Source organism: Porites lutea, chromosome 5 (genome assembly GCF_958299795.1).
Source record: "Porites lutea chromosome 5, jaPorLute2.1, whole genome shotgun sequence".
Taxonomy (NCBI): Eukaryota; Metazoa; Cnidaria; class Anthozoa; order Scleractinia; family Poritidae; genus Porites; species Porites lutea.
In genome coordinates this window covers 8,583,942-8,606,014 of record NC_133205.1, presented here as the reverse complement: position 1 = coordinate 8,606,014, position 22,073 = coordinate 8,583,942, and the positions used below count along the sequence as shown (strand labels likewise).

At 40.8% G+C, this 22,073-nt stretch overlaps 3 protein-coding genes across 3 annotated transcripts in view; 1 reads left to right on the top strand and 2 right to left on the bottom strand.

Moving 5' to 3' along the window:
• Positions 1-6,801, bottom strand: part of LOC140937325 (uncharacterized) — a 19,559-nt gene extending 12,758 nt beyond the window's left edge. Inside the window, exons 1-4 of the mRNA XM_073386871.1 lie at positions 6,521-6,801; positions 4,515-4,914; positions 3,034-3,099; positions 659-759 (exon numbers count right to left, since the gene is read on the bottom strand). Of these exons, the coding sequence (XP_073242972.1) occupies positions 659-759; positions 3,034-3,099; positions 4,515-4,914; positions 6,521-6,606 (653 nt within the window). The 5' untranslated portion in view covers positions 6,607-6,801. The remainder of the gene's footprint in view (positions 1-658; positions 760-3,033; positions 3,100-4,514; positions 4,915-6,520) is intronic.
• A 483-nt stretch (positions 6,802-7,284) lies between these two features.
• Positions 7,285-18,339, top strand: LOC140938959 (disintegrin and metalloproteinase domain-containing protein 10-like). The gene is made up of 11 exons (XM_073388494.1): positions 7,285-7,409; positions 8,385-8,515; positions 9,863-10,092; positions 11,683-11,944; positions 12,724-13,049; positions 13,624-13,789; positions 14,488-14,650; positions 15,207-15,311; positions 16,242-16,422; positions 17,270-17,481; positions 18,026-18,339. Exons 3-11 carry the CDS (start codon positions 9,883-9,885, stop codon positions 18,228-18,230), a joined length of 1,830 nt encoding a protein of 609 aa, XP_073244595.1. The 5' UTR covers positions 7,285-7,409; positions 8,385-8,515; positions 9,863-9,882; the 3' UTR covers positions 18,231-18,339.
• Positions 18,340-18,832: 493 nt separating this feature from the next.
• On the bottom strand, positions 18,833-21,845 carry LOC140937220 (E3 ubiquitin-protein ligase TRIM45-like). Its single transcript, XM_073386755.1, has one exon. It carries the CDS (start codon positions 21,808-21,810, stop codon positions 19,576-19,578), a length of 2,235 nt encoding a protein of 744 aa, XP_073242856.1. The 5' UTR covers positions 21,811-21,845; the 3' UTR covers positions 18,833-19,575.
• Between the last annotated feature and the right edge of the window lie 228 nt (positions 21,846-22,073).

Genomic DNA, 22,073 nt, shown 5'->3' with positions numbered 1-22,073 from the left:
GTGTGCCTGAGTTGCTTTAAAATGCACCGTCTTTTTAATAAAGTGTGAGTCACTAAACTAGCAAGAGTTCTTATCTCTTCCACATCCATAAAATGCCTCTGTAAGCCCTTTTTGGCCCTTTTACAGGCTAAAATGACAAATTTCCCTACCTTTAATATACTTCAACTAATGAAATCTCTATGCTTCCATCGGCTAAAACTTCACCTCAAAGCTATGTGCCCTTTACAAACCTTTCACCCCATCACAATGCTCGTGAGGTGGTTATCATTTTATTTTCACTGTCTTGAAAGTACTCCTCAAAACTGTCAAAGTTTTGGCACAAGTTTGTTACTAGGATTTATGATATAGCCGAAACAAAATCTGTTCTTGTGGGACAAGGCAGAAATCCCCTACTGACCAGCACCCAACCAAACCTGTTATTTCATTGGTCCCTATAACCTGTACTACCTATTGTTTTCAGGGATAGGGCCATTGTTATGTCACCATCCCTGTTGTTTTCCCAGCCAATCACAAACCTTGTCTGGAATCAGTGCAGGTCGACCCGAAATCCCAGGTGCACAACATAGGCCAGTTTTGCCATCTACGATAGCCAATCAGAGTGCTGCATTTACTTCATCATGCCCACTCACTGAACCAGCCATATAATAAAAAAGGATACCGCAGAGGGTTCTGTACAGTTTGAAAAGGACTGTGGCTGTCTGTAACACCAAGGAAACCTTGCTCTTTTAACTTGAGAGTTGCATGCTGCGCTTGAAGTTCCTGCAAATGGAATTTGTGTCAACCCCGTAGCCTGCAGGTAAGAGTGTCTTAGAGGGAGCCTGCTGTCTTAGTCAGCGATGGTGGATAGCCCAGGCCAGAGGGGGAGGTTTTTTTAGACAAATAAATTTCAGTTTGAAGCTAGAGCACATTGTAAAATCAAGAATCTATCCTATTGCCTGGCACAGATGAATCATAACTAGAACTAAGTTTATTGTAACACCTCGCAAAGCTGTGATGAGGGGAAGCAATATGAATAAACTGAAATCAGCCAAAAGGTAAAATATGTTCAAAAAAAGAAAGAAAACAAAATCAAAACGACCAAAAGAAAAGAAAAGAACGTTTCCTTCCGCGAAAGTCGAACCCGGACCATTAACATGTTGCACAACGAAACCAAGTGTTACACGCAAATCTTAAATTAATTATGTTTAGCGTTTTTGCCCATGAAATTCTGCCGATAGACACTATTTGAAGCTGGTAGAGCTGTATTTGTCAAGAATTCAAAAATGCATTTGTATATTCGAGGAAAATAAGCAGGGTTTTGACGGTAAAAAGCCGTACTTCAACTCATTACGTTGCATTTTAAGAACATATGGCCGACAAAGCGATATTTTAAAAGTGTCTCACAAGACCGTTGCAAAGTCTCTTGCTGTCGGTATTGTACAGCTACAATTCGGTTACCATTCAGCAACAGTAAACATTTTTGTTTTTTTCACAGAGAATAAATAACCATAACCGCCTTTCATCTCTACGGTTTTTTGTTGTCATGTTTTTCTTCATTGTTCACGCTGAATTACAAGCCGCCATTTAAGTGTTGCCTGGGGACCTAAAAATGCACCTAGACATGAAGTTAGACTGAATGACGTCAATTGGAGCTTAGTCGCGACATTGTTGCTAGAAAACTCCGGATACCAGACTGATAGAAAGATTTATGACCAGAGCACTCCACTTGCAATCCTTGCACAATCCACGCACTGTGGGCGCGACAAAATTATAAACTCGCTTTGCGAGAAATTAAATTAAAAAAAGGAAGAGCGCTGGTGGAAGGAGTGACAAGGTGAGTGTTTTGGGTGAGAAGGATGATTTCCGGTGGCTTTCAAGAGGATGAGTCTAGGCACCTTAAGCCAACTGCATTTTCATGTAATATATCAAACATGAGATGCAGTGTTTCATCACCAGATGAAACACCGAGAAGAGAGTTGAAAATACGACGCGCAGCGGAGTATTTTTGACGAACTTCGAGGTGTTTCATCTGGTGATGAAACACTGTGTCGAATGTTTGATATTTCTTCTCAAACAAAATCATTTTTGAAGGAGAAATTAGGGATGCAAATACTAAGCAGTGTTTCATCCGATTTCCAAACACTCATTAAACATTAATTTCCTTTGTATTTTCTTAATGAATTATTAATGAGTTTGAGAAGCATCTTTCACCCAGACTGCTTTATACCTCTAGTTATTAATCTCAATCAAAAATTATAATTACTATTCATGACAAAAGAAGCCCAGTTTCCCCAGATTTTTCTTGCTGTAGATTTTTTGGTGGTTAGCTAAGTTAGCAGAGTGCGGGTCTACTGAATGGGAGGCTATGAGTTTAAACCTCAGCTGGACCACCAACCAAGATCTTAAAAAAACCTGGTGAGATCATGCAAGCTGTGGTCAAAACCTATTCTCAGCTCATATGATTGCATTATTGGGTAGTAAAGTTAACGCTTGGCCTTGTCTCCTTCACCCTAACAAACCAGTTGGAAGGGGACATAAAACAACTAGTGACATTGTTCAGAAAGAGTGGGGTACATCAGTGGGGAACCTAGTTATCCAGACTCTGAGATAAAGGGGGGGGGACGGTCTCAAAAAAAATTATTTCAGCCTTTTGGGCCTCAGTTTGGTCTAAAAATAAAGGGGGGCCTGGCCCCCCGTGCCCCTCCCCTTGATCCGCCACTATACAAAGGCCCTGGTGTCATGGCCTAATCCGACCAGAGGAGAAGTGAGATCAAAGATGGGCCAAAGAGGATGCATAGCGTGTCTTAACATGCTGACATCCAATCTCACCTGTCTGGTACCTCGGCAATACAACAAAACTATTCATTCTTTTTTTATTCGGGTGGTGTTGGGGTAGGGATGTCCGTGAAAGAAATGCTAGCATCTCTAGATTCTAGATCTTCAAAGTTTGACTTTCCTCATTATCTCTTGAGTTTATATTATACAATTATTAATGACTTTCACCTTCCCTTTATATACCCATGGAAAAAAAAATTGAGAAATAATATGACCCACCTTATGTTTCTTCTCTTGATCTTGTAAAAGCTTGGAGGATTCATCCAAGGAAAGAGGTTTTGCTTTCTGAGAAGAAAAGTCAATGTTAAACATTGTGCTCTTGATATTCCTGTCTCATCAATAGCAAAACATTTTAGAGCAACATTCTGAGTTTAAACAGGGAGCACAAAACTCCCACCTACAATCTCCAATTAATTCATATTAAACAGTTCTTTCTGTGCGTTACGTTAGCTGAGTGGTTTGTTATTTTACAGAGTAGAAAGTTTTTTTCTGACGTGAGAGAAGTTAGAAGATTACTCAAAACTCAGTATTCAAGTAAGTTTATGTGTTCGTTCGTCTTTCGTTCTACTTCATATTGTGAAGTCAAGCAAGGATTACTGTATAGAATCGAAACCCTGTGTCAGTATTCACAGAGTCCTTTAGACATTGTTAAGCCTTTTGTTTCAGCTGTTGCAACAACAATAAACCAGGAACAATACTCTAGCTCATACATACTAATCAGTTCTGATGCAAACCCAATTTTGAAGCACGTTAGGTAAACGGACTCGCGTTAACAAACTTCTCTCCAACTAGTTTGAAGCGCATTAATGTGGATGCTTGTCTATGAGCTGTACTGTCATTGGTGACTAACTCCTCAATAACACAATAAAATGATTTTATTACGTAGAACTCGCAAAGAATTTAGTTGTATCATGAAACTATTCTTCTTTACTGTTATGCGTACTATATCCCCTCAAATAAGCACCCATGCTTTGATAAGTTCCCTCTAGCTGATAAGCAACTGACCCACGGCCAAAATAACAAACAAGCACCTCTCTTGAATAAGTGCCCCTTTCCCTTTCCTATATTGAATACCAACAGGAGGATAACTTAATAAGTACCCCCCCACTTGATTAAGTGCCCTCCTTCCAATAAGCACTCCTCCTAAGTATTTATTAAGCATCCAGGTGCCATATAACAGGAAATATGGTATTTCAGGTCAGTATAAAAGATTCTGGCAAACAGCTCACCCACCCCTCCCCTAAATCAACGTTCCCCCAACTGAGAAGTAAGTGAAACAGATATTAACCTAGGTTAAAATCAATTGTATGAATATTCCACTCACATTTATCTTTATAAAAACAGGGTTTTCCATGAGGTTTTAAGTAGGTCAAGGTGGCAAAGGCTTTGGAGAAGGCGGAGAAGGAAAAAACTCGCGCCACAGGTGTGACTTGCGAGCACCAAAAGTGCAATTTCCTAGGGGGTCCAGGGGCATGCACATGCCCACTAGAAAAATTTTGAAATCTGGGCCTGTTAGATTGCATTCCCAGTATTCTGGAGCGAAAATTAGAGTATTTGCACAGAATTAACCTTTGGCTTTTGGGGGGATAATTTCCAAAGAAAAGTAGGTGGCGAGTTCACATGAAATAGCCACCGAATTTCAGCCGCCACTGGCTCTTATTGAGAACCCTATAAAAAACAAATTCACATAGATTTTCTACCTGTAACTTGTACTGTGGGGGTGTTGCTGATGATTCATAATCCCATTTTCCAGTGGAGTTCATATTTGAATGTTTCCTTTCTGATTTGCTAATGTGAGTTGTTGTTTTGGGATTGCTACCAGTTTCTTTGTTTACGCTTGTTCTTTTACTTATTAAAGAATCAATGTTGCCTTTAGAAGGGCTGACAACACCATCATATCTTGTATCTGAGATATCATCATCACTGTCATCACTGTCCAATAATTCAAGTTGTGTTTTCTGAACAAGTCGTGATACTGTCATCCTCTCAAACTGTGCCATAGTGTCTTCTAGTTGTTCCCTTCTAGCAATTAACTCTTTCAGTTTTGCCACTGTCTCTATAACCTTTTTTCCTCGGTCTGGAAGGCTTTGTAAGAATTTTCTTGAAAATGGAAAAATAAGAATTACAGTTAGGAGCAACTACAGAATACAGGGCCATATCAGAATGTTTTCAGCAGAAGTGGCTCAGTCACTCACTAGTCAAGTGTTCAAGTGTTTATAGAACGAGAAAGATATAAGACATACAAATGTAAGACAGACATAAGAAAGACATATATAAGTATAAATAATTTCAAAAAAAGAGTTTAAGGTATATACAGGTAAAACCCATTAAATTTGGACACTGAGGGGGGCCATAGAAAGTATCTGTATTAACAGGGTGTCCGTACATTATGTATTAAGGTCTCGGTAAAGGAAAACGAGGTGCCCACAGAAAAAAATTCTAGTCGTGCGAGTATTTTCGCTACAAAGGCAAGTTATATTTCAAATTACCGGTAAAGCTAAAAGAATAAATTACCTTATAAAAGATTTTATTTCATCGAATTTCAAAAGGCGCTTAAGTTTTTTGCTCTCAAACTCAGAGGTATCGAGTTTACTGCTGAAGCTCCAGCCCTTTCGCGTTGTTAAATATTCACTTGGTGTGAGGAAATTTGCATATGCGGGATTATTGTATTTCAAACTAAAAAGTCGAATCTCGAGCGTGATTTACGCAAAGAAACTGTCATAAAATGAGTTACAAAGGGAAATCGGAAATTTCCTCACACCCTTTTTTAGGTCTTTTATCTGTCAATCAGATGCAATAAAAAGGAAGTGAATATTTAACAACGCCAAAGGGCTGGAGCTTCAGCAGTAAACTTGATACCTCTGAGTTCAAGAACAAAAAACTTAAGCGCCTTTTGAAATTCGATGAAATAAAATCTTTTATAAGGTAATTTAGTCTTTTAGCTTTAATTTGATATATAACTTGCCTTTGTAGCGAAAACACTCGCGTGACTAGAATTTTTTTTCTGTGGGCACCTCGTTTTCCTTTACCGAGACCTTAAGTGGACTGAATTTAGAGAGAATGTAAAGGCTCCTTTCCCTAGGGACAAGGCAAACTATCTGTAATAAAGAAGTGTCTGTATTGAGCGGGTGTCCATAAAGCAGGACTTGACTGTATTTAAGTAGCTCAGTGGCTCGATAGCTCATCAGTCGAGGTTAGAGCCTTAAAGAATGAGATAAGGCGGTTTGGTGGCTCCCCAGTCGAGGTTACCCTTCTTCTTCTTAGCATCTTAAAGAACGAGAAAGGTATATGATTTAGTGGCTCAGCCGCAGCTAGGTGGCTCATCAGTCGAGGTTGGCATCTTAACCCTTTGAATGCCAAGGATGTATACATTCAGCGACCAGCAGCCACATTGGATTTTTTTAAGAAATGTATTTTTTGCAATTTAAGAAATTTAATACTTTCAATGGCTCGTCAGTGAGGTCCAGTGACTGCCAATCCGCTGAGCCACCCCAACGAATATATACCTAGAAAATCGGCCCTGTATTCTGTAGTTATGTTTGACAGTTTCGTGCATCTTCAAAGCGCAATAAAGATATTTTTGTGAACATGTAACATGAAGATGGATGGGGGTACAAATTACACGTCTGTATCCGAACGCGTCGACCTTTGTTTTCAAGAACTCCCAGCTGCACGTAGATTGTAGACAATAATTGGAAAAGCTTACTTGTTGGCCAATAACTTTTCCTGCCTTCGTAGCATTTCCTGTAGCTCCTTTTTCGATAACTTGGCCCAGTCGGTTTTCTCTTCCATAGTTGATTAAGCTTATGTCAAGTTGATTGAATTGCTATTGATTTTCACCCACCGAAACGTCTTCAGCCACACAGCTCGTAACTTGCTACTTCGCTTCACGACATATTCAGTACCTTAGCACCATGTAAGAGTTCCAAGGCAATGCACAAAAGTGCTGAGAATTGCAAATGTAACCACTAAATTCGTCCACCATATTGCTTTGTAACCACTTGTTTGCGCAGACTCCTCACCACTCCTCCTCAACTTCTTAGACGACTTACAGAGAGAAAAGATCGGTATTTTTCGTTTAGAACTGAATTCAAGCAAATGGAGTTGTTGAAAAACTGGATAAGTCAAGCTATAGCCTTTTCTATTATATTGAACTTAATATCAGAATCAATATCAACGGAGAGAGAGTACAAACAGAGAGATGGTGAGTGGATTATTTCACATAAGCGTACTCTTAGCTTATCTTCGAGAGTTTATCAAAGTTTTTTTTCGTTAGATCTCAAGAATACTTCAGCTTTTCCATACAAAGCAACGGTCTACCAAGAGTATGAATCGAAATGACTTTTTATGAATGTTGTCAGCATTTGAGCTGTAATCGCAATCGTTGATTTTCTAATGACGTGAGCTGGGACGTATGCCTAGTCTGCCTATCTTTCAGTAAAACTTTGGTTTTTTATCATTGCAGGAATCGCTCTTCAAAACATCAAACATTACGAACCAGTAAACTATAATGTTACCAATGTACATAAACAGCATCTAGATGCGGTGAATTTCAAGAATAACTCTGTCACTGTTAAATTTAGCGCCTTTCAAAGGTAGGTGACACTTAACCTGAAGGAGGAGAGCACACCACAGGTTTACCAACCTCGCTATTAAAGCCCTGTGCAACACTACCCTACTTAGCTAGTTAATTATTCGTAAAGAAACGATTATAACACGTTGTATGAAAATTTATTCTGTGCTCTATAAGTGAACGTAATATTTATTGAATTACCCTGTTGACCGCTGTGTTTGGAACTTGGGCTACCTTTAGCACACTATACTTATTTCAATTTTTCCATACAAGCTTGCCCAGTCTGATTTTGACAAAGGCCGATTATCGTGTAAGAAAACTCGGAGGAGCTAGTGTATATGTTTTGGTTCAATTTTATCATTGATTTAGATGTAAGTTCCCTTTGTTTTGGGGTATGGTAAAGTATGATATTGAGTTTAAAACATAGGAAAATAAAATTTAAACCAAGGATAAATTTGAACCACAGCCAGGAACCCATAACCCTGGGCTCCTGCCACAACATATACATTGAAAATTACTTAACAATATAGATCATACGTATAGAAATAGGGTCACAACAAAAATCAATGGTATTTTTTTTTCCTTACAGTCATGTGATCCTGATCTGAAAACTGAAGTTAGAGAATCACTTTTAATGAACACTTTGTGTTCAAAATAATTCATACTTTAAAACATTCTTACCTTGATCAATTTGATTTGATTGTCGTTGGCGAGAGGCTGAGTTTAAAAGTTTCTTGTCATTTCAATAAACACAAGGTTTAAACAAGAACCGTGTTTTCTCATCACATTTGCTGTCATATGTAAGATGTGATTTCAAAATGTATCGTTCAGTTCTGCCTTTGTGTGCCACATGCAGAACAAACTGGAATGCAATCACTGCTGAAGTTTATTGCCCTTGATATAAATGGCGATTTCAGCGAGCTATCTTCACGGTTGACAAATTTGACACCGACTGAAAAAAATCATTGTTGCTACTTTTTGCGGCTTTCATTTCAAGGTATTTCTGCCTTCTACTTGAGAACCATAAGAGCTTGTTCTCTGAGGACACAGAATTTCGAATCTCAGTGAACGATGTTGATGAGTATAACAAGTATGATACAAGGACGGCATACAAGGGAACTGTGGAAGGTAAATAGAAAGTTTAAACAACTTCGACTTTGAGCAACGCACGTGAACCGGAAGTGATACCAAGTTATGCACTGAAGCATACATACAAACTCCGCGGTATGACCAGTAACTTACGCATGCGCCTAACCATATCACCCCGACAGTGGCAGCCATGGACAGCTGTTTTGCCCTTATTGGGGCTCATCAGCATCGCATAGCTGTCGGGTCAATAAGTGGGGAAACCCGCGTGTCAAAGACCCTTGACTGCTGAGCACTCCTTTTAAGCGCCAGCTTCACGGGAAGTGGACTTTTTGCAATCTTAGGCCGTGAATTTAAAAAATTATCGCGCAGATCTCGCGCAGATCATCTCTGTCAGGATAAAGACACTTAGAAGAAAAATTGGGTAGCGCCAAGGCATACTTAAAAGGAGAAAAGTCTCACTTCCGGATGACGCACGTCGCTCAAAAAGACTCACTTCTGACCTGAGATCAGACTCTATTTTCGTTTCGCTTTGTAAATAACATTCTGGTGGGCATGACGAAACGAAAAGAGAGCCCCAATTTTAGCGGTAGCCTTTAGAGAGAATGTATGAGAACCGCTCAAATTGGGCCTGATCTCAGATTAACTCACTTCCGGTTGACGTACGTCGCTCAAAAATGTCGCTGCTTAAACTCCCTAATAACTAATGTAGCTCACTTAGCACTAGTTTGGCACGCGAGCAAGCTCCCAGAAGTCAATAGCGAGTGGCACGCAAAAGGAGACACAGGAGTGAGGGCGGGGAAAGGAACGACTTAGCAGCTCTTTTTCTTTGCCACTCGCGGCTTTACTGCTCATGCGCGCGGGGCTTGGTTAATGTTTTTTTTTCTTCTCACTTGGTACTATTGACATGTTTTCATCCATTTGAAACTTGCTATACGTTTTGCCACGTAAGTTCGCTACCTTTCACTGCTGCTTTACTTGGAAACCTTTTTCTCTCACATGCCACACCTTGCAGGTGGGAAATAACGTTGGCTTTGTATAGATTACCCTGAGAAAATAGCCGACATTTTGCGACGCCACCATTCGTTTCCTTACAAAGTGACGTCTGAGAAACGACTGCAGAAATGCCATACTGACGTCAGACGTGTCACTACCAAGAAACAGGTAGTGCCTCTGATTGGTAAAGCAAATTTTTAGTTAATCAGAAGCCCTACCCAGATCTGGGTAGCGTCACGTCATCAATGGGGAATTTCTGCAGTCGTAGTGGAGTCGTTAAAATATCGGCTGCTTTCTTAGGCTATGTGTAAAGCATTGATTTCAAAATTGCCTTTGACATTCCATTTATGCTCAACCAAATTTTTTTGTTCTGTTTGGGTTTTTGTTACGTAGGGGATCCAGAATCTTTTGTAATGGGGCATATAATAAACGGACAGTTCGATGGAAGTTTTGTTGTATTTGGAGAAACTTTTCATCTTGAACCTGTTCAACGATATGGCATTGGTTTAAACGCGTCTTTCCATTCCATTGTCTTCTTCTCTTCAAGCGTTAAGTTTGACTTCTCAAGAATTCGAAGGAAAATGGCTCGCTTTCCCCAATTATATCATAACGTCGCAGTTAAGGTAAATAACAGCAAAAACGTTTTCGTATTAGTAACGGCAAAAACAATCCTTAAACAAAGGAAGCTGCAGTAGCTGCAAGTTATTGAATTTTATAATACTGTCAAGTTCTATTAACTCATATGTAGATTGTCGTCATTTTACTACGAGTTTTAGCGAGACTGTCGTGTCAGCGGACACAAGTTATTAAGTCTTATAGGTTTTATTAGTTTGCTGCTGGGAAATAGCTTAACCTCCTTCACTCAAGGTAACTGTGTTAATTTTTTTCGTGAAAAATATGTCGTTGATGAAGCTGGCTGAGGTGTCTATTATTTGAGAATATATGCGAAAAAAACTCAAAGTTAAAAGTTAAATCTAGTACTCGTAGTCGTTCTCGTCCTAGAATCTAAAGGCCTCTAATATATGTGAAAAAAGTTGACACATTTGCACGAGCCAATAGCACAGACATATGCTCTGATTGCCTAAAGCAGCACTCACACATGCCCTTTTTCACTCACCTTGACCGAGTTGACCCCGTTGGGAAAGGCAAAGTGTTTATATGGAGAAATGTTAGCCCGGCTAGGATGATGACTCTTCGTACCATCGGAAAAGGGTGACCCGGCTAGTCAGGTCACTCTCTTTGATACTCATTCAAACGGTTTGCCAAGGTTTGCAAGGAAATGTAGCAAACGTTCGCTCGCCAAGGGTAGCTGTCGGGTGGGCGAACGACACTTCCACCTGGGACAAGTTCTCCATATAAACGGCACCTACACCGTAATTTTTAGGGAGTTATTATAACTCCAAAAATGGAGTAAAAATTTTAGGTAAGAGGTAACCCCTTTTTGGGGGTTATTTTAACTCCTACTTTAACTCCGAATTTGGGGTCATTTTTACTCCTGAAAAAGAGTTCTTTTTACTCCCAGTCTGGAGTTAAAATAACTCCAAAAGGGGGTTACTTTTACTCCTTACATGGGTTGTTTTTACTTTTTTTGGAGTTAATTTCACTCTGAAAGTGGAGTAAAACTTTTAGATACAGGATAACTCCTTTTTTAGTGTTATTTTAACTCCTCAATATCTGGGGTCAATTTTACTCCTGAAAAAGAGTTCTTTAAACTCCTTTTTGCAGTTAAAATAACTCCCCAAAAAATAACTCCACTGTAAGGAGTTAAATTAGCCCCACTAGAGGAGTTATTATAACTCCTTGAAAATTACTGTGTAAACACCCACGACGACGACAACGACTATGTAAAAAAAAGGGTTTTATGAGCAAACAACAGCTCGTCACGCTTTTTTGTACATTTCTGTAACGTCCACTGCACGACTACGAAGTGAAATTTCCTAATGAGACGTTCTATGGGAGACGTGACTCACGACCACGAATTCTTCTTTCTTGTTTAAACTTAGCCACGTTCTTTAAGAATTCAACTCAAGAAAAAAACGCCCACATTTGACAAATTTAGCAGGTCACTGCCGTCGTCGTCCTTGTCGTTGCTTAAGCTCCCTAACTGTTCCAGTGTTCAGGAAAAATCGTAGCTACGCCCCTGCATAGCTTTATGCAAACTCTGATTTTTGATTATTTCTCTCTTTCTTCATCTCGCGACATAATTCCCACAGGCAGCCAGCAGACAAATCCGTAGGAGAAGATCCACTTCTTCCAGCCTCAACACATGTGCTGTGCATATTGCCGCAGATCATTTGTTCTTTAAACACGTGGGTTTATCTTCTGAGCGAGCTACGGTAGCAGAGATGGTGTATCACATGGGGATGGCTGATAGAGCCTTTAGAGCAACTGACTTTAACCAGGATGGGGGATCTGGAGATGGTATTGGTTTTGTCATAGCAGCTGTAACTGTTTTTCACAACGAGACCTCCGAAGGTAGGTTGATTAAGATCAAGGCTGATAAGGATGTCAAAGGGGAGATTTAGCTGGACCGGGATAGTGGCATGGGGTGAGGGGGGGGGGGGGGGCATGTTTATACCATCGATTCGATGGCTATATTTGATTGGAAACGAGGCTGATCGATGGTATATTTGACTGGAAACGTAACGAGGCTGCTTGGGCAAAGTGAACTAAAACAAATTGCGTTCAGCAGCTATTCGAAGGCGAAATACCTGAATTTTTGACTTAAACTGAACGGGAAAATGCAAGAATGCGCAAAACATATTGCTCGATGGATTTTATCGACTCTTAGGAGTATCTGCAAGACAACCAACTGTTTGTATCCTGCAACCGTGCCAAGAAATAGCCCAAAGTTTTGCAAAAAGTCTGCTTGGAGGTAAGCATGTTAAGAACTGCGAAATATATTGAGGATGTTATTCACCTCTGCTTCAGCCTTGGTGAATAACATCCTCCTCGATCTGCAGAATTCTTCACATCCCTTTTTTATTCAGCCTCACCCCTCATTCAATAATTGTTAATGATCAGTGACTGCTGATGTAAATAATGAGCCTAGATGAGTTGATACATCTCAGATAAAAATTAATCAATAGTAAAGAAATATAGCTATTGCAAGTTTAACCAATAGCATACGAGTTCTTAACAACTCATCTAGGCTCAGTCTTTCCAGAGACTCAAACCAAAATTGAATTGTAGTGATAAAATTCGGTATAATTACATAACAGTACCTCCTGACGTCTTGTTTTCTTACAACTCAGGCTCTTTAGCAAGCCCAGAAAGCATCAAAATTATGCCTTTTCTCGAGAAATGGAGCGAGATCGATCACGACTCATACTGTCTGGCACTACTGTTCACATACAGAGACTTTGAAGACGGGGCCTTAGGACTTGCCTGGGTAGCAGAGCCTGAACTAGACATACCTGGCGGAATATGTTCAAAGAGGCTTCCTGTAGATGATCTTGGAGAGGAGACATTTAATTTCAACACAGCAATTGCGAGCTTTAAAAATTTTGGCGTCAGGATCCCAAGGAAAGCGTCCGTGATCACTGTGGTTCATGAGCTTGGACATAGCTTTGGATCAGAGGTATATGGCATGCGCAACAACGTACGATGATGATCATGAATGATAAGCAAAGACGGCGGATTGATTTTCTTGACCCTCCCCCCGGGACATTCCCTTATTTGGCCGGGTATGTGCCGCTACGCGTAAATGCCGGATATGGTTTTCAGGGTATCATTGAGTCTTAAACAGGGTGTACAATTTTTAACTTAGCTTTCCAAGGCTTTTAAAAGAGTGTAAAGTTTAGCAATGAGTGGTCTTCATTTGGGTGGTACGCAGCAAGTTATTCTTTTTTTCCCAAAAAATCGCAGATTAACAAAATGCGAAATGAAATGAATCGGGGTCTTTCAATAAGGTCTTTTGTTTAGGGTAGCGAAATGATCGATGAAAGATGAATGATGTTTGTCGATGTTGGCCAGGGTTTGAATGCCTTAGCCGGCACACCTCGAAGGGCAAATAATACATTTGAAGAGCTAATTTTTTAGTCAACACTCTTAGTAAAAGGTAGTATATGTTTTGTTTTTTTATAATAATCATTATTATTATCGTTATTATTACTATAATTATTATTATTGTGATTTTTTTCTGTTCTTCCCAGCATGATCCGGACTCCGCGCAATGTTCACCGGGCGGAAAAGCTGGTAATTTCATCATGTACTCCCGTGCCAGCGACGGGCATGAACCGAATAATCTTCTGTTCTCTCCATGCAGTAAGCGGCAGATAGCTCTTGTCATTTCTAGAAAAGGTGCTGATTGTTTCATTGGTGAGTTATACATTAGCCTCCCACGAAGGCGTTTTTATACCCTGTTAGCAAAAGCCTCTTTTCCCTGGTATTTGGCGGGCGAATGCCAGGGACATAAGGCCTCTGCTAGAAAGGAAGCGTTTTGAGGGGGGTTGTATTTCCTCCCTCCCCTGATTACGACTTCCCTAAAAATGCCTGCGTGGGAGGTTAGCTATACATTAGCCCAACATTGATTTGTCCGCTATTGCCTGATAAGTTTCCAAAAAGCAAAACACAACGCCAAGCAATGCATGCGTCTCGAGTATAGCTAAAATTTTCCTCACATAGTTTTAAGACTATTAACAGACATTTTGATTCATTTTTAACGACAACTGTTTCAGTTCTTTTCGTGGTTAGTGGAAAGCAGTAAAAATACGGGTACAGAGAGTGCAAGCCCTCTCCACAAGACCAGTCTTTTTGGTCCTCAAACTCGTCCTCAGGGCGCCCCCACTTTATTAGGGAAAAGGCCCTTTGGCACGGCAATGTTTGGCCTTTTCTGAGTCGGGAGCGGAGCGAGAAAAATTAAAGCGAGGGAGAAAGAGGAAGAGACATTTCCATTGCCTTTTCCTCACACGTTCTTTACTGCTTCGTTCTTCCACTTTCTTAACGCGTAGAACAGGTTACGAATGTGTTTATAGTGAAAGTTGAAGTTTCACAAAAAAACTCTATCGTATTACCAGCTCATAACAATGGTTCGTACTGCGGCAACAAGATCGTGGAGCAAGGTGAAGATTGTGATTGTGGAAGACCAACGGAGTGTCAAGCAGTGGACAAGTGCTGTGTGGCCAGAGATGACAAGCGAAGGACACCAGGATGTACAGTGAGGCCAGGAATGCAGTGCAGGTTATATACACCCTAAGGCGGTGGCTTAACGCGCAAAATAGGCGGGCACAACCTGCTATCAAGCGTTTTTTTTTCGGGAGGGAAAATGTCGGCGGACGGCGAGCCATACAAAGAAAAAGGGAAGTTACATGATCGTAGGTTAAGGCGGGGAATCAAACGTTTCCTTGCCAGCCTAACTGCAAAAGTTGACCCAAATAAGCTGCTCGCCGTAGACGCTTGCTACGGAAACGCTGGGAAACGTCTTCCCGCACAAACTAGCACATAGGACATTAGCCATTAAACCTCGAGTCTCCAGTGCGCATGGCACATCGAAATTATATCCAACTGAGCTAGAGGACTTACTCGATAGGACACTTTTTTGTTGGAATTGAGGAATATGGTAGCCTTTGTTGGTAAAGGAGTTTTGCACGTTTCGTTGCCAACTTCCGATTTTTGCTCGCACAGACGCGTGATGTAGATTAAAAATGATGGTTTGCAAGCCCTTTCTATTTGTAGACTAAAGACAGCTATCACCTTTCACAGTTAAGATTCTTTATCATTACTTTTTCCTCTTCAGTCATGTGGCAGGGACATGCTGCTCTGAAGACTGTAGAGTCATCCCAGAATCCCAAGCGCGCGTGTGTCAAACAGAAACAGAGTGCAGAGTGGAGACGACGTGTAAATATCCTTTCATTGGTTCTTGGTCATAAGGGAGGAAAACTCCCATTCAGTGCGGCAAAGGGCGACAGTGGTATAGGAAACACACCTGGTCACAGTCCATCGTTCAAACATGCTTACATTCAGCTTTGTTTTGAGCCTTGGGCTTAAGCCTAGGAAAACGTACTTGTTTTAGATTGTCTAGAGTGCCAACTTTAGGGGTACACAGAAGAGTATTTTCAAACGAGAAGGTAACGTTTTTAAAAAATAACGGTTAAAGTTGGTGGAAATCGAGTATCAGGATAATGAAATATAAATATAACGATAAGAAACACAAGTCTAGGCAAGAGTCCAAACAAGTACAGATTGGTGTTGCAATAAAAACGGATGTGCAAGCAGGAAATATATTCAAGTTCTTACCCATTGGTGATTACACTTAGTCAATCATTTTTATCACTAGTCTACAGCTGCCCGCGACCAGTGGTTTTACCGCTGAGCGCTACAAAACATGCGCGTGTAGGGTTCGACGGAGAAACCACCGTGTACGGGTGGTTACATAACTGTATGTCACAACCTAGTCATGATTTGGCTTGCGTTTCCCACGGAATCAGCACTCTTAAGTATGCGTTCGATTGATCGTACCTCGGAATAAGTATACGCAAAATTGTTGTTGCAAATCTCTGATACCATGATTTTTGGACCATTTGAACGCTAGATACAGCGGAATATTTTATTTCAAGCAGATTCCAAGGAATGCAAAGAATACCAAAACAAATAACTTTCTAGAGTCTATTTCATTTATTATTATTACGGAAAACCGTCAGTCGAACACGCCCTTAGCCTACGTGTAGCTGCACCATCCCCCGACAAAGGAAAAACGGAGAGGGGGAGGGTGCGGCTACACGTAGGCCAACACGCCCTAACTTTAATGAACTTTTCCGTTAACTCTTCAAAATGGCCGCAGTGGGCGTTGCCCCGAAGAGTGGAAACCGAGTAACGTAACATGTAATAGCGGATCCAACACTTGCTTGGATGGTGCCTGTACTGGATCAATATGTGCCCTGTATGGGACCAATGAATGCGAATATCATGACGATCCAGATGAGATGTGCCACGTTTGTTGTAACAACAGCCTTGTGAGTCTATATTAAGTTGGTGGAATTAAATATTTTCTTATCTTCAGATGTGAGTAGTACATTGTAGGGGAATTGCTGTAAACAGCTCAAAGTGTAGTTAAGCCGAGCAAGAAGAGCTTTTAGCGAAATATATTGGTGGAAATCTGAGGACAGAAGCCAAGAAATATGGGTTTCCTTAAAGTGTTGGTAACTCTGTGCGGCACTGTTTTAGAACGTCCAAAAAATTATTTCATGTTTTTATATTTATCGTTTTAATAACCAAATAATCCGATCTACCCCTTGTCAAAACCCATTTTCAAACATGAATCTTACATCGATATTTAAGAAGGTAGTTTGGCCCGGTGTGGGCAAAAATAATGGTAAAAATAGGAATAAAACCTTTTTCAATAAAAAATGCAACTTTTCAAAAAAGTGGCTGCCAAAAATCGGTAGCCATAGTAACATCAATGTTGAGGTATACGTCAGGACGACTTTAAAATGTTCCCAGATAAATTTCGCTAAGTTTGGCGGTCTAGCTTGAACGGTTTTATTAAACGTTATTCAATTTATTAGAGCCGGGGGCCGGTTTTTATAGGGTTAAACAGAGAATTTACAAATTTACGGCCAAAGCCATCTCTTTTTAGCCCGCTCAAGTACTCTAATGATAGCATGAACATAGGAGTAAATCCGCTCGCGTAAGTGCGGTGCACTAGTGCTTGCTGAGGGAAAAATTATTTGAGGGTTGGTGGTTGGCATATTTTCGTTACTGTAATGTTCCCAGGCAAGCAAGGAAGAAAAAAGAAAAGAAAACGAGAGCCTCTTATAACAAGAAGACATAACCATGTACATTGTTGATTTGCTGTTGCAGGGAGTCTGTGTGTCAGCCAGCTACTATCTGGGAAGGGTGATTCTTAAACGTCCCGGCAGCACTTGCAAGCTTCATACTGGGTATTGCGACTCGTTTGGATTCTGCATCACAGTGGATAGTAATGACTTACTGAACAATCTCAGGGACGCCTTTAAAAGATTATTCTCCAAAGCTGCTATAAAAAGCTTTTGGACCTGGATTAAGGGACATTGGTACGTTTTTTACTGTTTTGAGTTGGCTTGACGAATAAGTGGGACAGTTCCTAAATTGGCCGTGGGGTTGCGTCGGTTGGGAAAGTGGAACAAAAAATGGTTTTATCAACTGAGCTGATAAAGTAAATTGGCTATTGTAGTGAGGTTAAGAATTAGACTTATCAAGCGCTTGCCCCTTCGTCAGAACTAGCCTGACAGGCTTCAAGGTAGAAATGTACAGAGATCGTGAAAAACGCGCTGGGGGTAGGGAAAGAGAGAGGGCTTCCCCAGATCACGCACGTCTTGTTCTCCCCTATTTTGTTCCTGTGACCGTCACACTTTCTGAGAACCTGGGGCAGGCTACTTGAGAGCGGGTCGAGCATGGTTTACATACCCGATGTTGGAGAAATGCTATCGGTGGGAGCACGGTAACGTGAAAAACAGTAATAAATTAACTGACTTTGAATATACAAAGTAAAACTGAAGGTGAATAGATGGCACTGGATGTGATCCGCGTAACTGAACGACTAGCTTTTCTTCTTGTCTTATACTTTTTCCGCTGTAGGTACCTTCTCCTCATTAGTATTGGCGGCATTTGCCTGATCATTGTTCTATTCAAGGTCACATATCGCTCCAGAACAAGTCTCACAGGTCTTGCAAGGCGCACTGTCTTGCGATGCCTTGTTGGAAACCAGCAGGCTGTGCATGTAAGAAGCCATGAAGTATCCGCGGCAGAATTTGACGAAGTCGTGGGAGATATGAACTTGTAAGCACACAAGACGGCGAAGCCTTGGTTGTGGATAAATAATAACAAGTATCAACATTTCCTTACAGGATATTCGAACACTAATAATTTTCCACTAACAGTGGTACTTGTTTTTCTAAGCAAGCTACGTCTGACTAAGAAATGAGGGACACTTAATATTCAGAGGACTCCACCTTACCAGGAAAAATGACAGAGCACCTTTTGACAATCACTTGAAAGTCGCCCAAAAGTGTTTGATAGGTGCTAGTCTATTTTATACGTTCTTTCCGATAGCCTCCGCCGGTCCCCTGCCCAGTTTAAGCTCCTAATACTCACTGTAATACTCGGAAGCTACGAACTTGAAAATTATATATCACGACTCTGACCTGAGCCAATAAAAAGAGTTTTAGACTTTATTTGAAACAAGGTGATAACAGATAACAGATAAAATCTAATTAAAGACTCTTTTATTAAATAGCAACTGTGACACTTAAGCTGGACGTTTAATTGCTGACCACTGAAAAATTGGCTCTATTTTGCCAAGCAGATATCAGAAAAATGAAAGGCATCCATATCAAGGACGGGGCGGGGGGGGGGGGGGGGTACTACCTATAGTGGCCTATACTAGAGGCTCCGCCCGAAAGGGGTACTTATTTAAAGCTGAAGGTATGTGAAAGGGTAGGTAAATCTGTCATTTTGGTCTAACAGAAGGATTTTATGGCTGTGAAAAAGTCCAGACAATTTCCCGGTTTTGTGATTTATTTATATTTAAAGAGACAGTGCATTTACAGCAGTTAAAAGGGATGCTATATGAAAGGGTAAGGGGTTGGACCCTCCCTGTATAAAACTTTGTTGAGTACCCCACCCCCTGGGATCAAGGACTGTTGGTAACTAAACTCCCACCTAAAGAAGCACACGATATAATTATCCAAGCCTCACCATAAATACACGCAAGAGAAAGTAGAGAAAAATGCACCCAAAAGAGTATATGTTGATTTTAGAAATTGGAATTGGATGTATCGTGTCTTACCTACAGATCAGTTTTATGGCTTATCTAGCCATTTTAGCTTATAGTCCACTGGCCAGGGATATGTTCCTCGAAATAACCCTGCATGTTAGTTAACTGTACAAGTAGACAATGGTAAACAGTGAAGCGGCTCATTATAATTTTCACGGTGTTGGCGGGTGTGATGAAATACTGACTACACAAAGAAACACACCCTTCTGAAACTGGCTCGTTAAAATAAATCTTCTCCAACAATTTTTCGAACATTTAAACTACTAGTGTTGGAACCATGCCTTGGAAACAGTACCTACTTGTATGGGACTCAGACCCTCAAGAGTTACACTACTTCAAGTTCATACACCGTTCAATAAAAAATATGAATACAAGACTGTTCGGCATCAAGGTGAAACAATTCTTCGCTTTTGCATCCTGAATCGGTAACAAACAAGTGGCCATCCTTGGAGACAGCAACAAATTGAGGAGATACCAGCTGAGAGTTCTCTCCCTCTATTGTGGCAACGTGCCTTCCGTCTGGTTTGTACACTTGCAGACGGCTTTTGTTACTGTCACAAACCACAAGATTGTTAAACCTGTCCATGGCGAGCCCCAGTGGTTTGCCCAGCTTCTCTCGCTTGGACCCTTTAGCTCCGATATCGTACAGGAACATTCCATTATCACTGAAAACCTTTACACAATGTGCCTCTGGATATGAGACAAAGAATTTGTTTCTGTGATGAATGGCAAAAGAGGGTTGACCATCTAAGGTGCGATCACTTGAAAACGACTTAACAAGCCCTCCTCCTTCACGGAGAATTTTAACGGTAGCTTCCTCTCGGTCGCAGACGATTAGTCGACCATTGCTCGACACAGAAACTGATTCTGGCAAGGCAACACCCATAACATAGTACTTCAAAAACACGCCTGTGTTGGAACAAAGTATCATCTGACGTGAATCAATGACAACTATTTCACCAGATGAATCGAATGCGACCGACTTTGGCCACTTAAGATTCTTAGAGGCATCGCGGACGTCACCAAAATGTCTCAGATACTTTCCTTGAGGGCTAAAAATGGTGACTCTCTTGCTAGACTCATCGGCTACTGCTATGATTCCACTTGCTTTACAAATTGCAATGCCACAAGGGGTATAGTAGGTTCCATTTTCAAATAAACCATGGGATCCTAGTTGACCCTTTCTTCGATATCGATGCGGGGCCGTCACTTCAACACTCCAAGGACTATCAGTCAGTGGTTGTCCATTAATAGTTATCATAACCTCATGTTGACCAACATATTCTGGGGTAAAGGTGACACTGTATCTTCCGTCCCTTTTGTCTATAATTGTGGATGACATTCCTTCTCCCACTGGATTCTGAATATGTATTTTTACCAGATCATTTTCATTATAACACTGATTGTCTCGAGAGTCCCTTGTGACAACTTTAAAACTCGTCTGCCTTTCAACCAAGGGATCCCTTAATCCCACTCCGAACGCAGTTGTCCATGACGAGTCTGTGTTGCTCATGATCAAATGCTCTGCACCTACGTCTCTAACAGACTTGAACATATCTTCATCAATAATATATTTGACAAAAGGAAAATGAAATGATTCACATGCGGTATTTTCTGAATTCAAAAGGTCAATGCAGCGAGTGATAACAATTTCTCGTTCGTTTAGAATTTCCACATCGCAACTTCTGTTAAGAATGCTTTTTCCATATTCTACCGGGCTCCTCAATTGGGTGATCAACAACTCCAGTTCACGTTGTTTCGTTGCATGACCTTGCTGTAGTTTTTCATAAATGTCATCCAATTGTGTCAACACGGCTTTCTCGTGCTTTTTTAACTGTAGAATGGACAGTTTCACAAATGCTTCTACATCTCTACGTGCAGCGTTGATGTCTTTTTCCCTAGCTTTAAAGATTTCAGAACTTTGTTTCATTTTTTCGTTCAATGCAGTGATCTCATCTTCTGCGAGTAACAAGGCATCGTTGATCTCTTGCTTTCCTGTTTCGGCTGCTCCTTGGATATACACAACATCATGTCGGGAATGGCTTTCTTCGTGACAAACACGGCAGACACATTTGAGGCACTGCTGACAGTAGAGACTTAGTTGTTCCTCTTGATGGTTTTTCTGTGAACACATCGCTGCTCTTTGTAACAAAGACAGGACATTCCCAACCAGAATATTATGATGATTCCGGGTGCCTCGCAGACGGCGGTGAGCTTCATCACAACGAAAACAGAGATGATCACGGCAAACATAACAATAGGAAATTGCAGCCTTCCTATCAACACAGTTTGAACATTTGACACCTCTTTGGTTTTTTTTCGTCGACAAAATGTCCTTGAATGGAGCTAAGTGAAAAGAAAGGGGCAAATCATCGACTAATTTTCCTTCGGGGATTTGGAATGAGGACATGCAAGTTGGGCAGCTTGTTTCTTCTGGAAGGCGCGTGCCATCAATATACACCAAGTTTTCAAGACATGCTAAACAGAAGGAGTGAAGACACGGTAAAGTCCTCGGATTGTTCAGCGCTTTCGAACAAAGACGGCATTTGGTTTTCGTAAAATCTTCCCAACACTGACGAACGTCCATTATTGCGTGTTCGACTGCCTAAGCCACTCTCATCATCTACCAGTCACGGAATATAACACTTGTTTGCTCAGGCCACATTGTATAAATAGAAAACGATATGGGGTGGCCAGCTGCTCAGCAACAAAACTTAAAATTAACGACCACACTGTTCCTCTTAAAACGATTCAAAACATCATGAAGGTGAATGTATTCTTTGATTCCGATACTTCGGTTTGAAACACAATCCTATAGGTCGGAGGCTGAAACAAAATACGGACCTTAAC

Bases quoted from the DNA above. Each gene is read 5' to 3' on its own strand.
- LOC140938959 (XM_073388494.1), top strand. From the start codon at position 9,883: ATGGGGCATATAATAAACGGACAGTTCGATGGAAGTTTTGTTGTATTT. The intron at 13,790-14,487 runs GTGAGTTATACA...TCGTATTACCAG, and splicing joins AGGTGCTGATTGTTTCATTG to CTCATAACAATGGTTCGTAC. The intron at 17,482-18,025 runs GTACGTTTTTTA...TTTCCGCTGTAG, and splicing joins ACCTGGATTAAGGGACATTG to GTACCTTCTCCTCATTAGTA.
- LOC140937220 (XM_073386755.1), bottom strand. From the start codon at position 21,810: ATGGACGTTCGTCAGTGTTGGGAAGATTTTACGAAAACCAAATGCCGT.